This window comes from Anguilla rostrata, chromosome 1 (assembly GCF_018555375.3).
Source record: "Anguilla rostrata isolate EN2019 chromosome 1, ASM1855537v3, whole genome shotgun sequence".
In the NCBI taxonomy this organism is placed as follows: Eukaryota; Metazoa; Chordata; class Actinopteri; order Anguilliformes; family Anguillidae; genus Anguilla; species Anguilla rostrata.
The window spans coordinates 61,364,659-61,382,040 of NC_057933.1; the positions used below are offsets into that span (position 1 = coordinate 61,364,659).

At 40.6% G+C, this 17,382-nt stretch overlaps 2 protein-coding genes across 2 annotated transcripts; one reads left to right on the forward strand and one right to left on the reverse strand.

Moving 5' to 3' along the window:
• The first annotated feature begins 4,364 nt into the window (after positions 1-4,364).
• LOC135261042 (hairy/enhancer-of-split related with YRPW motif protein 1-like) lies at positions 4,365-7,178 on the forward strand. The gene is made up of 5 exons (XM_064346896.1): positions 4,365-4,793; positions 5,090-5,165; positions 5,288-5,371; positions 5,625-5,706; positions 6,270-7,178. The coding sequence occupies exons 1-5, from the start codon at positions 4,708-4,710 to the stop codon at positions 6,863-6,865; spliced, it is 924 nt and encodes a 307-aa protein (XP_064202966.1). The 5' UTR covers positions 4,365-4,707; the 3' UTR covers positions 6,866-7,178.
• A 1,909-nt stretch (positions 7,179-9,087) lies between these two features.
• Positions 9,088-15,233, reverse strand: LOC135261050 (stathmin-2-like). The gene is made up of 5 exons (XM_064346908.1): positions 15,013-15,233; positions 12,364-12,459; positions 11,684-11,859; positions 11,093-11,284; positions 9,088-10,515 (listed from the first exon to the last, which is right to left on the reverse strand). The coding sequence occupies exons 1-5, from the start codon at positions 15,029-15,031 to the stop codon at positions 10,456-10,458; spliced, it is 543 nt and encodes a 180-aa protein (XP_064202978.1). The 5' UTR covers positions 15,032-15,233; the 3' UTR covers positions 9,088-10,455.
• Between the last annotated feature and the right edge of the window lie 2,149 nt (positions 15,234-17,382).

Genomic DNA, 17,382 nt, shown 5'->3' on the forward strand with positions numbered 1-17,382 from the left:
GAATCTGTAGAGTGGTCAAGAGGCCCACATTTCAGGAAGCTTGAGATGCAGAAGCAGGTTCTCCACAGCTTTTCCTTTACCACTGATATCCTTCTGACATCTGTAAGCCTAGTGCTGCGCTGCAGTTGCTCCCTCCGCTCAAGCGTCTGTCTCCACTTGTCTCACGGAGCACAGCAGGTTAGCAACTGGCACAGAGGGGAAGAGCAGGGAGACAGGTGCTCTGTTTCAGAGTGCAGGATAGAGGGCGAGACAACTCTGTGGTGATGGAGGGTATCATCTGCACACCACAAGCATTATGATGTCACAATGTCATCTGATTAAAGTCTAACCTAGCTAAAATGGCTGCTTTTGAATCCCACTCATTCTCAAAACTTTGATATTCATGCAAGTATAATACACTACAAAGGCTGAATAAAACTTCAAGAGAATTTTTCTCTGCCTGCCCTGATCCAGTTTATTGCCTGACATGGTAAATGATAAATAACATTTAAAATAAATAAATATGACAACTGATTTTAAGTAGAACAAGGGCTTTCCCACTTCCTTCGCTTGCCTGCATTGATTAAAAGGTATCCCAATTAAGACGCAATGTAAGAACACAGCAATTCTTGTTTTCACTCCTTTCCATAGCAAGTGGGTCATACTCAAGCTCTCACTTTTGAAATAAAAAACATCATTTCAATGCTGGGGAACATCCTATAAATTAAAGTATGTGAACTTCTTAATGAATGAGGGAACCTAGTTAAGTTATCCACAAAAACTGCTAAGAAATGAGTTCACAAACGTTTGAGTACTGTACTGATTTTGGCAACAATACTGTACCTATTCAAAACCTTTCTATAAAGTAAAGGATCATGTACTAGCTTACAGAGGCAACTGCACTGTACTGCCTTCCCAAAGCAGTAGACATGGCACAAGGTATGAACAAAAGTGGAAAGAAATTTCTCTCTCACCTTCCTCTTCCAGAGAGAAATAAAAATATATGAATTTTCAAAAACCAATCTAAAATGCTACACAAAATTGAATTATAAGATTACAGGATTTCTCTACAGATGCTCAGTTTCAGCCGCCTGTCCTGTGAGAATGTGTCATTTCTTATGGTCAAACTCTGTGGACCCCTCTCCTTTTCAGCCGCAGCTCTGTCACACTAGGCCCTCGCCCTGGGCTCCCACTGTACGCAGAGGGAAGTATGCTCATATGGTGGACGCCATGAAATTTCATTTCATATAGTTTATTTGGTAGGGACAATGCAAGTTAACATAGTACCACTTCAACTTGTTACAAACAAGTTGATGTAACTGATGTACCGCATACAAAGATAATAGCTATTGCTAGTTTCCAACTCCTGTCCCTAGTTAAAGCTCTTAATAAGAGAAAAAGAAATACAAAAATATACAATTATAGAACATTATTAATGCATAATCAAATTAAACATGTTTCCCTGAAAGGGGTGGATATTCAACGATTTTTTGATGGCCCCAAAGGAAAGCACTTCTTTAAGGAGACTATTTTTAACTGGACTCACATAATGAATCTTCAATTATCCTCCACAAATTAAAGATAAGCACCAAAAGCTTATCTGCCAGCAGACCGTGAGTTGTACAACTTTCATACAGCTGGGTGCACACAAAGTTTACGAACCCCAGAGATCATGTTGGGTAAACACACTGGAGAATAGCCAATGTATTTCTGGCCTTGGCACATCCTCCACACATCACAGAAGAAAGGATGTATCGCATACATTTGTATGTAAGTGATTCAAACATGAGATGAGGATGAGAACGACTTGAACAAGCATCTATGGAACACTGGCCGAGGAGGCTGGCAGCGACAGCGAACTATATCACTGTCCGTTGCACAATGAAAGGTGTTGCACTTCAAAGAGAAATCAGTGTCCGCTTCCTGGCGCTGTTTCTGAAACAAAGCCAGCCTTCCTCTGATCGGAGGGCTTGCAACGCACAATGCAGTTCATAAACAATCTCACCACCCCCTTTCTGAATCTCCTGGACAATTCTGATCATTAGCATATTGTTTTGAGAATGAATCTGTCTGGTTGTGTTTGGCACACTGTGGTCTATACAAAGTTGTACCTACTGACACTGAAAACAGCATCAGACATTTACTGATGAGTTATTAGTAGGGTACATTCTGGGATCATGATTTTCCAAATGTGTATCCCTGTTATGTGATTGGCTTTCATACATTTATCAAAAAAGTCCTAATTTCACAGAATAATTATCCCTAATCCACTCCACAGGCAAGTACAATTTTATGATATAAAAAGAAAAGAAGAAATCTGAATAATTTACCTTAAATGCTCAGATAAAGAGAAAGAGAGCAAAAGAGAGAGAGATGTCATTTGTAGACATAACATGTATACATCTGAGGGTTTGTCCCTTACCTTCAAAGGAATGCCTACAACTGTTAATTAGAACACGTGATAGGAACAAGGAACAAGACGGCAGAAAATAGCAGCGTGGGAACACTGGGGGAACTCGTATTACAGCAAGCCCTCCTAAACAAAACATCAGCACCAACAATTAGGCACAAGCAGGAGGAAAGAAACAATGCAGCCGCAGAGTTACCCTTTGTCATTTTGACTAGGGTCCGATAGAACAAAAACAAACAAAAAACCCAAGGTCTTCCTGTCATTCATGGATGCTAAAAAGGGGAGCTTCTCGTAGTGTTGATGAACATTACGCATGCTGTATTTAGACTGATAAGAATCAATGTTTAAGGATATCAATCTAATCATAACGAAACTCACAGTGACCAGCAGCTAAACAGGATAACTTCCATGTTAGGGGATCTCAGCCATTTCATCTAACTTTTAATGGAATGCATACAGTTTTTTAATGTTTATCTTTGCTGTCTTAATCACTGTCTTTATCTTAATTACCATGTCTTCTTGAATATGAGTATACTGTATGTCAGGTGCTGATCTGACAGAGCTGTTATGTGTTGAGATGACAAAGCTTAGAAATATACACCTTATAGCTTACTTTGAGAACAAACTTTAGCTTTCTGAATTAAATTCTGGCTCCACAACAGCAAGCCAGTTATTGTAGTGCTATACAATCATTCTAACTATGTTTTCATTTGTCAATAAAGAAAGGAACTCCTGCACATTCTATTGGTTGCATAACTTCATAGGTATAATATTTTATTGTTTTGGTCAAAGTGGTCTTCAACGAAGCATGCTAACAAAAACATTAGCAACCTAAAAGAATTAAACTGGTGAAGTTGTGCAAGAGACCCAGCCTATAGGAGGCTATTTCTTTATTTCGCTGGTAATCTCTCCAAATGCCTGTGACAAAGGATGGCAGGTGTGCGAGCTTCTGGAATCTTTAGCTATTGATAAATAGCTAAAGAACAGAACAATAAGCCTTGCTGTAGCTTCCTGTTAGGGGATGTGTGCAAGACAGGAGAGGGCTGCTGGAATGGCCATGCTTGCTCTGGGCAGATCCCAAGTAACGCGTAGCATCTGTTCAGATTATTGCTGCTGACCAATGCAACCAGACAAGAAAGGCCACACAGGGCCACTATTTGGAGACCTACAGCCTTTGGGCTCAGCCAGAAAGCCTCAGGTACTATCTGCATCTGTTTTGCATCTGTGTTCAGCCCCTGATGTTATATCCTCCAACAAAACCATCACTGGTTGACATTAAACTGCAATGACTGTTGTGGGCAAAAAAGGCATACAAGCCCACCTGCATGGATGATTGGAAGCGTTGCCAGATAATCTTAAAGCAGTGATATTTAGCACGCAGTGATAGCCTACCAGTGTGGAGACTATAGCAAAAAGAAAAGTTTGAATTTGAGCATCACCTGGCAACCTAAAAACTGTTGAATTTGTGTCCATAACCGGCAATTAGGTGTTCATGTGTTCTATGGTACTCACATAAACGCGTGACCTTATATTGTGAAGCAGAAAACAAACAAAAGTGAAGCAGAATAGGAATAGGAGTGGTGAGTAGAGGAGATTCACCTTGTGGTCAGTAAAGAAAGAAATGAGAATGTGAGTTTTGTGATTACAGGACACATCAACTTAATTTAACTTTATAACTTTTGTTTCAGCTGGTCCCTGATCACCAAGCATGTTCCTGGCTGTGGATCAAATGTAAACGTCATTGTTTCCCCCACATACACTGATCTAGGTCGGATGAGTTAGTATTGAATTACAGGTTCACACGCTTACCCGCAGACCGCTAGTCGCCCCACCAATGCTCCATTCATTCCAACGCAGAGCAGGAGACGGCGGTCGCTTCTGATTGGTTATTAGCGCTCTGTGTTGGAACTTTCCCACGGCCAGCGCGTGCTGACAGCCGACCAGTCCTCTGTTCTACGAGGACGTACGACCACAGCGCTCGAGGAACACAGATATTGGGGCGTAACAATCAAAAACTGTAAGCCTATTGGACTTCCGTCAAGATAGTTTTAAAAGATGGACTTATGGTGATGAATATGATTGTACTCATTAACATTGTCCTTCAAGCGAGAATCTGTTATTGTATTGGCTGTATGTTGAAAGCCTTCCCACTTCTCCGCCCCCTCTTCTCTCGATATGGAAGAGTAATTATATCGTGGGAAACAAGGTCGTCTTTAAACTGAACGACTGTTCTGGTGGCTGTCAGATAGCTTTTTGGTGGGACGTTGTGACCTGCACAACAACCTATAACGTTACTGTGTTCAAGTCTACGTGACAAAATGAAAAGAAATCGCGATTACAGCTCATCGGACAGCGAGATTGATGAAAACATCGAGGTAGAGAAGGAGAGTGCCGATGAAAATGAGTAAGAAACTTTACATTACACTTTATAAGCAAGATAAGAAGTTTGTTTTGAATGGCAAATTAGCTGTCAATCGTCGCCACCTTCATTTTTGTTTTGCTAATTGTTACATTTTCTTAAGTCTTATATATATTGAACAATCCAGACTAACTGAGAAAGTTCACAGTTTCTTCGATTTCAACCAAACGTTATCTTAATTATATATAGTTAGCTAGCCAATTAGCAATTTCGGTAATTCAAATCGGAGCTTAGCGTATGTATAGCCGGCTATCTGAAACTCAGTGTTTGTATATTTGCAGGAACTTTGGTTCTCTGGACGGATCAATTTCCCCATCAACAACAACTCAAGTTCAAGCAAGGAAACGACGACGAGGAGTGAGTATTTCGCGCAAATGTTTGTCGCTAAATCACTTATTGTCTTTTGCGTTTGTACACTTAACGATAGTCTATTATACGTTTTCTTAATTCCTGAACTAAGCCAGTTATCTGTTTGACAGATAATTGAGAAACGACGCCGTGATCGGATCAACAACAGCCTCTCTGAACTCCGAAGACTGGTTCCAACCGCTTTTGAGAAACAGGTATATTTAAGCGCGTCTGACAAACCTGGCTCGTCAACTGGCCTCAATCCCAGTTAAAGTTTTTGTCTGTCCTTCAACATACTTACTTAGAAATAGCTAAACATCTCAGTTACGGGACGTGATTTAGCAAGAAACTTTCAAAGTTATATTTATTGTTAAGGAAAATATCAAATGATAAAGCACGAACAGGAAATGAACGCGATTATAGATAATTCATTATTGTACGTATTTCTCAATTTTCCGAACATGCCAGGGTTCGGCTAAATTAGAAAAGGCGGAGATTTTGCAGATGACTGTGGATCACCTGAAGATGCTTCATGCTGCGAGTGGAAAAGGTAGGTTTGTTAAATATCTGTATCGTGTAATTATTAATGTTTGTTATAATGCATGCTGTGTATTGCACAACAATGAACATTTGTATTTGCAAACTGCATGACTCATTTAGCAGAACATTAGCCTCAAAGCTAATTTTGAAGTAGGCCTATGTTTTTAATATCGAATTATTTCTTTGCAGTTTTATTATTCCACTTGTAAATATTGCATGTTTGCATATATTAAAGCATTTGACGAACTTCCTGAATTGGCTGGTTTATTCCAAACTAAATAGAATTACCTTGCTTCAGAAGGGAGATCGTTCGTTGACACAGTAGGTTTGCCCTATTCACATGAAGTATGGTTAGAAAATGCCAGGATTTGTGAAGATTCATGAAGAAAACAAGAAATATGAATAAAGATTGTTTGGCAGCGTCAATAAGTTTGGATATTGTACCAAAATCCAGATCTTACACGGTGGAGGATAATTATACTTGTACTAGTACTGATTGAATTTCTGCTCTTGCTGGTTTGCTGATACAGCCTAAAACGCTGTGGTGGACTGACTATGACCTTTGACCTGCAGGTTACTTTGACGCCCATGCACTGGCTATGGATTACCGCAGCCTGGGATTCCGGGAGTGCCTAGCAGAGACTGCGCGCTACCTGAGCTTCATGGAGGGGCTGGACAGTGCTGATCCTCTGCGGATCCGACTGGTTTCCCATCTCAACAGCTACGTCTGCCAGAGGGAGGCACATTCAGGACTTGGGCAGTTGGCCTGGGGGTCTGCTTTTGGGACACCCCCCTCCCACCTGGCGCACCACCTCCTCCTACAGCAGCAACAGCCAGGGCAGGTGGCCCCCTGCCGCCCCGGTAGCCCCCGCCCTCCTTCCTCTGCCCCTACCTCGTCATCCTCGCCGACGGAGTCCCCTGCTCCCAGCAGGCTCAGTGGCCCATCACACACTGAGCCCGTGCCCCTGAGGGCCCCCTTAAAGGGCACCGTCAGCTCCAGCCTGCCTGTCACCACCGCTGGCTCCAGCAAACTGACCCCGCCTCTGGTGTCCTCCCTCCCTGCATTCCCTCTCTCCTTCAGTGCGTTTCCGCTGCTCTCGCCCAGTGCCCCGCCCTCCGGCCTGGGGAAGCCGTACAGACCCTGGGGAACAGAGATAGGGGCCTTCTGAACTCTTGCCCTGGCACCACGAGGGCCCCAGCTGAGCTGGGCCTCCATGAATGTAATGGAACAGTGACATGTACAGGGGCAAAGACTGATGCATGGGAATCCGTTATTTGTTTTGTTTTTTGTTTGTTTTTCTTTGTATTTTTCTTGTCGTTTTTCAAGGGGGCGATGGGGAATATTGCCATCCTTTTTTAGTGCCCTCAGATAGGGACTGCAGCTAGAATTAAGTGTTCAGTTTTTCCTCTGATATTGAATTTGTGTGGTAAAGATCTGTCCTCCCTGTGTTTTTCATATTAAATGAAGTTGCCTTTTACTTACCACTTTGTGTCTTTTTTTGCCATTTGAGTGAATTGTGGAAAATTGTCACTGCTGGCAGATCTGGGACTTGTAAGTCCAAACTACTTTTGAACATATTTATTTTGTGTCTTCCAAGTCCATGAAAACGAGGAGTCAGTGGGTACCTAAAATGTGCCATTGATCAGTCCTTATTCCACTCAAGCTGCCATTTTTAAAATATGAAGCCCACTCTCCTTTCCTCAATGTGGTCATTTATTGTTGCGATGGAAAGGTTTTTATTTATAACAACAGGTAAGTCTTTATATCCCTGCCCCATTACTAACCTTTTAATGGAATTAAAGTGGTAACTAGATTATGCAGTATTACCACACACAAACACACACAATGGTAGGATGCACCAGCTGCCACTTACTGTGTGTTAAGAGTTGTTCTATAGGTGGACTCCTTAATGATGGGCTGCTGTGGATGATGGGAATTATTGCTCATTTGTTACATAGGGAACCATGTTTTTGCATTATATTTGTAAAGAGAGCTTGCAAAAGTCATTTGGTTTCCAGGATAACTTGAGGCTAGCAGCAGGTAAAGATAAGTAGATAAATTAATCGGAGGTAGTGCAGGTTTGTACATGGCATTACTGCGCTCATTGTGGTCTATGATGTCTCAGTAAATTAACAGCTTTGTTTGACATCCTTTATTGTTTTTCTTCCCCCTTTCTTAAGGTTGAAGTTAGCTTTTGCTTGTCTTTGATGTTTTTAGGTGGTGTGCTTTAGGTGGTGTGCTTTCATTTATTTCACTTTACATCTAGACATGTGGGTTGTTTGTCAGGGATGTGAGCAAGTTTGAGTTATGTTGGATTAGTGTGAAGCGAAACTTTTAAATCCAATAAACATAAAACCATTCTTTCATTTTATTCATAAGTAAGCCTAAATTTAAAACAACTTTACTCACAGATATGGCTTTTGTGCTGGTAGCTTCATAGTGATGTAATGTGTTAAAAACCCTATTGTGTACAATACAATAGTGTATAAATACAGTATTGGTAAAGGGTGACTGAGTGTCTCAATGGGCTATAGAAAAGGAGCCTTTTAGACTTCAAACATAACCACAGGACTCTGTGGGCTTATGTGTGTGTCCAGGAAACTATTAGAAACCAGAGGAAATCCTGAACAATGGTGGGCTAGCCCTGTGCTGTGGGCTGGCCAGGCCTGGTGGGAACAGAGGGCAAGGAGTGGGCACACGGGTCAGCCGCTCTCGTTCGTCCCGCCATTCACGTCCGTTGATGGATCATCGCTCGCGCGCGGTATCCTAGGCGCTCGTTCTCTTCTTCTGCTGTATTTACTCATTTGTCACCCCCCACCTCATATCTCTTCCAAACAGCCTCTCACGGTCCCATTTAAACGTTTGCAAATGGTTTCAAACTATGCAGAAAGACAAAATGCCCATGCACATTTTTTGTGAGTGCTTGCATCCAAAAACTAATAGAATAAATAGGCTGAAGAGAACACTTCACACTGCTTTTATTGCCCCCATTTATTTCCCACAAATGGTTAAATAAATGGGAGAAATGAAAGCAATGTGTGGTTTTTTAAATTTGTTTATTAAAATCAAACACAATCCAACAGGAGTTAATCTGTGGCTAAATAGAATAATCTACTGGAAATGCAGTAATCCACATTCTGACAAATTTTGTTTTTGGTGCTGCAGCATTGATTTTTTAGAATTTCGTACACCACCTACTGGTTAGTGTTAGAATTGCATTCATGAATGGAGCACTGGCATCAACTTCAAACTTTTTTTTTCTGTTTGAGGAAGTCTTGTAATATAATATAATTACACATTTATTAACCTTGGTATTAATGTCAGAATCAATCATGAAAAGACTGGCCTCTCAGCGACCCAAGAACATACAAATGAACACCAACAGCCTCATTCTCCTTCACAGAACCCTAGACCTTTATTCACCATAGCTTGCTCACAGAGATATACAGGTGGGGAAAGGGGGTGGGGATACACAAACAGGAGGCGGATGATGCAGGCAAACAGATTCTTTCGACAAATTCAACAGTATGTTTTGAAGTGTATTGGAGGTACAACACTGCACCAACCCCCATTTGGTGTCCAAAGATATAGGATACATGATCCTCAGACAAACATACACACATACACACAAACATACGTACAATTAAAGGGTTTAACAGGACATTGCGCAAGCAAAGACGTCATACTGTACTTTAGTTCTGTTTTGACTATAGCACTGTAGAACTGCTATTGGAAAAGAGTATGGGTGTGCTGTTGGGTATCCATCCTACATTTTATAAATAATGCTTTAAATACTGCTTATTGTAATTCACCTTAATTTTTTACTTTGTGCTCACCTTACCTTGTATTCACAGTAAAATTACATAGACCTGATACTAAGGATGGAACATACACAAATCCACGTGTTCTGGGGATATATATATAAGAATATTTGCAGTTAAATGCTGATCGCATATGCAGTTTAAAAGTACAAACACAGTTGCCAATGAACTGGTGCTAAGGAATATGTCCATATTGACTGACAAATCAGAAAGCCAGAGAGGGTCTTGGAAAGTCATACAAGACACACATCACTGGCTTGAAATCACTTTCCTCTAGTGATTGATAAACAAGCAAGGAAATCCAGTGCATGGCCGGAGGTTCGAAGGGGAGATCTTGTGTGTGGTGTGTTTCTGTTTGTGTGTGTGTGTGTGTGTGTGTGTGTGTGCGCGCGCGTGTGTGTGTGTCTGTGTGTGTGTGAGAGAAAGAGAGAGGAGTGAGCGATTTGTACATACTTAACCAGACACCTGATGCCTACATCTACTGTACCTGGAGCCTGAGTGCAGCAGCCTTTTGCATCAATGACACAGAAACAGACACGTTCAATCAAATACAGATCAAATACAGCTCAAATGCCAACTAACTGCCAATTCACAACACCAAAGCCTGTAACCAGAGAAATTCTTGCAGTTTTTTTAGAACCTCATGATCAAATCATTAAATAATGCTCTTGTTGCATCGGATATATATATGTATAACAAAAAATAAGTATTTACAAAACAATACTGAAGTTTACTTTTCTCTTTAGAATCAAGCAAATCATTCCCATTGAAGGAGCATGTTTTTTGTTGTTTTTGGTTTGATTAATGCTGACTGCGTGGAGGGGGCAGTGCTGTCCTCTGCCTTCTGGGTACCAAAGGCTTGTATTTTACCATGAAATAGCAGGAGTGGGAGAGGGACTAGGTGCAGGGGTGGGGGTGGAGGCGGTGATGACCAGGCTCACGCTGTCAGTTCCTCCCGTAGCTCCTTGTTCCTGCGTACCACTGCGGCATGCCTCTCCTGGAAGCACAACAAAAATATATTCATTTATGAATGATACCACCAGAGAAGAAACTGCAGACCATTGGCCTCTCATTCTCAATTAATCAGCCTGGAGTTCAGTCAGGGGAAGTTAATTCCAGTAGCCTGTAGTGATGCCACAGAGCAGCTAGAAACAGGAGAGATGGCGTTTCATTAAAATTAAAGCAGGGAACAAATCGGGATAATGGCGTGCACTCCTTTCTGGCACAGGAGTATCAAATAGAGAGGTTTAGACAGAAGGGACTGGCGGTTGTACACGTTCCCTACTTTGTTTGAAAATGACCTTACATGCCTTTACAGGGACAACCTTTTATATTCTGGTATTGCTGGGCAACCAGTGATCGGAATGCTAGGTTTTATTAATCCTGTAATGGCTGAAGCTTCATTGAGGCATTGATCACTGATTTGTATAAAATGATTTTTAAAAATGCTCTCCATAGCAAAACTACGTTTAGTTCATACAAACAAGATATGAATAGCAGTACTCCTTTTGGGTTAAACAAAGCAACACTCACTCTGCACTACTAACAAGGGCCCTACTGACCCTACTGAGTACCTTCTCCTGCAGGCGCTCCATCATGGCTGCCAGGTAAGCCTGGCGGTTCTCCTCAATGTGCTCCATCTTCATGGCCAGCTTCTCCTCTGCCATCTTGCTGAAGTTGTTGTTCTCCTCCATGGCCCTGAGCAGGACGTCCCGCTCATGCTCGCGTTTCTCTGCCAGCGACTTCAGAAGGTGTGCCTCCTGGGACTGGAGTGGGGGTGGGGGGGTTACATAGCACAATTAACTATTTACTTGTAGGTATTCTAGGACCATTCTCTGAAAATACCATAACATGTCACCTTAAGTATTGGTGAATATGGTCAATCTCATTGAAGCAGGTATGGAGAATGAATCCCACAGAAACCATTTTAGTGAAGAGGGAGTAAGAAGTTAAAGGCCTTTCCAAGAATAACGTATACAAAGACATGGTATAACCAGCCAAGCCCTTCCCTGTCCAGCATGTGAGAGCACGTGTCTGTGATGAAGATGGGAGCACGTGTCTGTGATGAAGATGGGAGCACGTGTCTGTGATGAAGAAGGGAGCATGTGTCTGTGCTGAAGATGAGAGCATGTGTCTGTGCTGAAGATGCAGCATTGGACACTCACTCTCCTTCGGTCCTCAGCAGCCTCCAGCTTCTTCTGGATGTCCCCCAGAGAGACGTCCTTCTTTTTGGGGGGGGAGGGGATGCTGTGAGCTGAGTCCGACACTGGGGAGGGTGACTTCAGGATCACCTCGAAGGCTTGGCCTGAGGCTCTCTTATTAATGGGCTTCACCTCCATGTCTGTGCAGGAAACAAGCAGACAGAAACAGCAAACAGAGAAAACCATGTAATTCATTGTAATAAATATGTATACAATAATCAGAACACTGCAGTAATAAGTTCATGCCTTGACCCAGTCACCAGAGGGAGCTATTATGATTATTATTATGTATGTATTTACATAATTATTTTTATGGCTGTATATTTACTGAAGAAATGTTACATTAACATGAGAGCCTAGCTCGGCAGAAACAGTACAATTCAATAACAATCTCCTAACGTGAATACCTTCCAGTAACTTGGACTTAGATGTCTTATACACTAAGAACAATGTTGTTCCTTATTTAATTTTTACAAGATACTGGTTTAGTGCACAGACTTTGTAAAGAATGAAATATATAGTTTCTTTCTGTTCAGTAGTACTATTCATATTACTGGATGCAGAAAAACTTTATGTGAACTGTAGGGAACTACGCACAGACAACATAAAAAAGAAAAACATCAAAATTGTAATGGGTTCTTTACCTTCAAATTCACAAACCAATTTGTTTCGGGTTTCAGGGTAGAAGCAGGAGCAGATGAGGGAGATAACTGACAGCTCCTTCATCTTCTCTTTGTATGCTGCAAAAATTAAACAACATCATCTGTCTGTAGATCTTGCAATTAAAATCCTGTCAAGTGAAAGGTTCACATGCTGAAAGGAATACTCATATAGTCGGTACGTGAATGCCATTTTTTATTCATACTGCTATGACATCACACGCTGCTTGTATCCCAACAGGTTTCTAAGCACATCTGTGAATCTCTGCTTTGTTGACTTGAAATTTCAGCAGTATTACTTCAATGAAAATTCTCCACAGATCTCTATGGGGTAGCCTCATGAAGTAATTGAGGTTTTTCCTCTTGCACAGAGATCACAGAAACACATTTTCACAGATCACATACAGATTATGTGGTGTCAAGTAGCAGTAATCACATCATACAGTATGCCTAAATGGTAACTCAGTCGTGCATTTATTGTATTATTTCCTGACTGATCTCAGAGCAAAGAACATGGAAAATGTTCAGAAGGCTCTCAACAGTTAGAGAAAAAGTTCAATGCCTCTATGAAGCCACCCATATTCACCAGCAAAGTGTTCTGCCTTTCATCAAACACCTGAAAGGGATTGTCCTCTGCCAGGGGTTTTTGCAGTATTTCAGTTTTCAGTGTATTTTTTAAATGGGTCCAGACAGTTTCTGTGTGTGATGAAGGGTATTTTAGATACTAGCAGAACACTTCGATGACCTGGTAGCTTTACTATAGCATGTATCAACAATGTCACTTTGGGCATTCAAGTCCACAACAAGGTACAAGACATAGTGATTTAAATCCTGGTCTATAGTGCTACTACCTCAACGATATATAATACAATATATAATACATTATGAACAATATATAATACATTATAACGTAACATAAGACAGCAAAGCATAATTATGAACAAGTTAAAAACAAATTGGTGCGATGCAAGCAGCACTAAAAATGTAGCCTATTGGAAGCTGGTCATTTCCTGTATCAAAAGCTTTTATCAATGGTCAAGCAGCACTGCTACCCCCACCACCACTAACATAAAAAGCAGGAGGAAGTATAACAGAACTGCACCCACTGCACACTGCAATGATCTCATTGGCCACACCAGACTGCTAATAATGACTGGCTGACTGCATAGACCACCATGCTGCAGGGCTTGCCTGCCTAATGTCCTACTGACCGCCTGCCTTTAAGCCTGCTGTACTTGCACAATACATCGGAGCACTATCACACCTATATAGGGATTTCAAGACGTGCCATAGTAGCATAACACCACAAAACCCATCCCAAATGAATGTGGTCTGGAATGTGGTCTGGCACAGAACAACACACAATACACAGTCTTCCACAGTCCAACAAAGAAAAACGCAGTCCAACCCAGCACCCCAAAGTATTGTACAACAAAGTCCAGAACAGTTCAGTGTAGGGCAGAATGGTGCAGAATTCACTACACTAAAGGTCGTTATAGCCAGGAAACACATTCAACATAATGAGTCAAAGTCTCAGTCTATTGCTTGAATAGAAATTATCATGCTAATTAGTATGTAGTCCGGCCTTCCTACAATTCACTCCAAGGCCATGAAACTAACAAAAATTTTATTTGCTCGTTCATCTAATGGAATCTGCTCCAACGTGTAAGCACAATAACAACATAATTTGTCATTATAATATGCAAAAACACATGGTTTTCTACAAAAAAAACGTTCTACGTTCGTTTTTTTTTTCTTCAAAAACGCAATACCCTTTGTTCATTTTCAGCCACTCATTACCTGTGGAATATCTGTACTATCAAATAAGGCAAGACATTATATAAATTTCTGTAATTTTGATTTATGAATTTAGTAATCTGGGTAAGATCTGAAAAATTTGTTTTAGTATGCACGATCCGTTATGTTTGCTAATAGAAAGCATAAAAATACTACATACACATATCCATACACACCCACACCCCACCCACACCTTAGACTGACACACAGGCGCGCGTGCGTTTATTGCTGCTATTCTCTTAATAAAAACCCTTCTGGGAATGTAACTGCCTTAAAATCGCGAGGATACGGAATGTCTTGGGTGCGGTCTCTCTGCATTATGCTGTAAAAGCACACGGCAGGCAAAAGCGGCAGGTGCGCCGTTATTAATAAAACGATTCTGCGTGTCATTTAAGCATCGCAACATCACGATGATCAACATCATAATCGTAGCCTATACAATTAAATTACGAATTTAATTACACAGTGAATATACTCGCTCGCGAAAAAAACGCAACCTAATACAAATTCTCCATCGCGGCTCACTTCATTGTATAACACACAAATCTTGCTGTATGTGTCATACTGGCAAGGTATTATATCGGCCGTGTTCATGAAAACGAAGGTTGTTACATTATAGTGACTATTAATTGTAAGATGCTCAGTCGCTTCGTTTAAACTTTTTTCCTGCGACAGTTTTTGGCCGCTCCCTTAAATTGAATGGACGCAGAAACCCGGGCATCTTTTTTCTTAGGAGGTCGTCGCATCTCACGCCATCGTTGACTTTGGGTTAATAGACAACCAATATCCATCCACAAACATAGAAATAAAGACATATAGTCTACTTCATATACTTACCAACTGCGGTTTTAGCCATTGCTGTTGTTGGCGCAGTAACACTTCGGAATGAAGGCAAGTCTTTCAGTTGTGGTCCAGTGGACAGAGAGCAGCAGCTTTAAGGCACTGAGTCAGCAGATGCAGGGTTGGTGGGAAAGAAAGAGCTCGAGACACAACCTGGTGAGTTACAATCGTTCTCTCGCACAAGCAGATTGGCTGTCTTGGTCCCCTGACGCGCATCCAGCGTCTACCGACTGTGGCGTTCTCGCTATCTCCATAGCCTAGTTTAAATTGTAGTGAATAAAATCCGATATGGATAAGCCTATGCCATTGCTAAGCTGTTGAAATCACATTCAAACGATGAATATATGTTAATGGTACAGCAACACAGGATATGCACTGTAAAAATGGGTTTCCTGTCGCTCTCATCCGAAATTTGATCGATAAACATTTTTTGAAGACTGATTATAATGTATAAATAATTGTAAAATAAATAAATAATATAAATAATTGTTCGACTATTACAAATAATCACAGAAATGGAGCTAATTAGGCCTTGCGTGTAGATATACATTTATAGCGATGAAAAACACGGTCAAGGCTGAAGAACCCCGGAAAACCCCATTTTGATATCCCAATGTGCCTTCCTTATGAGCCTGTCTGTGATTGCTTTAAATTATGCAAATTTATAATTTAATTGAGCCTCAAAAATGACGTTTAATTAAATGAATGAGTTCATTGTATATATGTCTTGCATGGAGGTATTATCTTTACAAGCATATAAGAAAGGGTTGTAAGAAATGGTTCCCTAACGATTTTCTGTATAAACAGGGCTTTTTTGAACCGTGGTCCAGACCCTCAAGACCCTCAAGTGCTGATACACTTATCCCTTGGTGTTTCCAAGATAATTTTATAATATATTTATTTTTTCTTATAATAAAACATATTTAATTGAACCCTGGTCTTTTGTTATTAATAATGCAACAGTGGCCTGAAGTACACAAAGGCCATACGGCCTTGCCTGCTTTTACAGCACCACATTTCCCTGGTGTCCGGATGGTTTGACTCATATACTGTATTGCAACATGCATCTTTACTGTGTGATGTGTCAGCATTTCCTGTATTCTATTGTTTGCCATTTGTCTGTCGGAAAAACGTGCTGAACTCACAGAAAGAATGGCAGAAAATGGTCAAGGAATCCAAGACATTCCCTTTTCTGAGAAATTTAAATTAGGCTTTATTAAAATGCAGCTGCTACCTTGGAGGGTTTTTTCTTATTTTTATTTTTTTCTTAACATTTTTCTTTTTTCCATAAAAGCAAAGACCCTTTCCAAATGGTATTCTTGGCATACAATTTCATTTTACCATATCGTCCCATAATGGATGACTTATTTTCTGTGAGTTCTGGTGAGTAAATGTAATCTACTATCTAATCTATTTTATTCTGGGCAATAGTAGTAGTTGCATGTTTGTCAGTACAACCATATTCAAAACTCAGACCTTTTATTTTGAAGAAGACCCCAATGCTGTTTTGTGTATAAATTACAAGATGTTTCAGTGTTCTGGGGTATATGGTAACACCATTCTAAATTTATTATCAAAGAGGTATCTGGTTCAGAAGATAAATCCATTGAAGATAGATTATAGATATTATTGAAATATGCAAAGTATTCATATTTTGTACTCACAGAGTAGAGATACAAACTATTGAAAAATGTTACAAAAATGTGATAATGCAGCTAAATATTCCACATCTGTTCTTCAGGAGAATTGGGAAATTTACAGACTAAGACGCTTTCATCAAAACACACACCTCTTAACCATGTATGACTCATCAATTCAAAGACGGCTAAAATGCTGCACTGTTGGTCATCGGTCCAGCCTGTCCGTGTAGTTAACAGCAGAGGGCAGCAGATAGCAGCGTGTCTTTTTCAATGCTACTCAGTTTTACTGTAATTACCTGCAGGACACAGAAATTTCCAGATAATGCGCTGACAACCTAGAAATTACACAAAATTAGTATCTTGGCTCCATAGCTTGCATAAATAGCGCAGTGGATGATGCTGAATTTTGTTATGAGATCATTTTTATCTGAAAACATCACTGTCTGCTCTATTTTCGGGGAAGATTTCTGATTTCATCTTGTTCTATCAGTTTAAAAAATAATAACTATAGAGCCAGGAAACCAAAATCTGTTAATTCTTTTCTGGTGCATTGCACCTTTTCTGAATGTAGAAAAACCAATATGCTTTTTTATTTTTTCAAAAAATGAAGAGACCCACGAGAAATGGGTTTCATTTGTGGATGCTCATGGACACTGCAATATTGTAATAACCCAAAAGTGTGTATTTGTAGGGCCCATTTTTATGAGAAGGACTTCATCATCTCTCT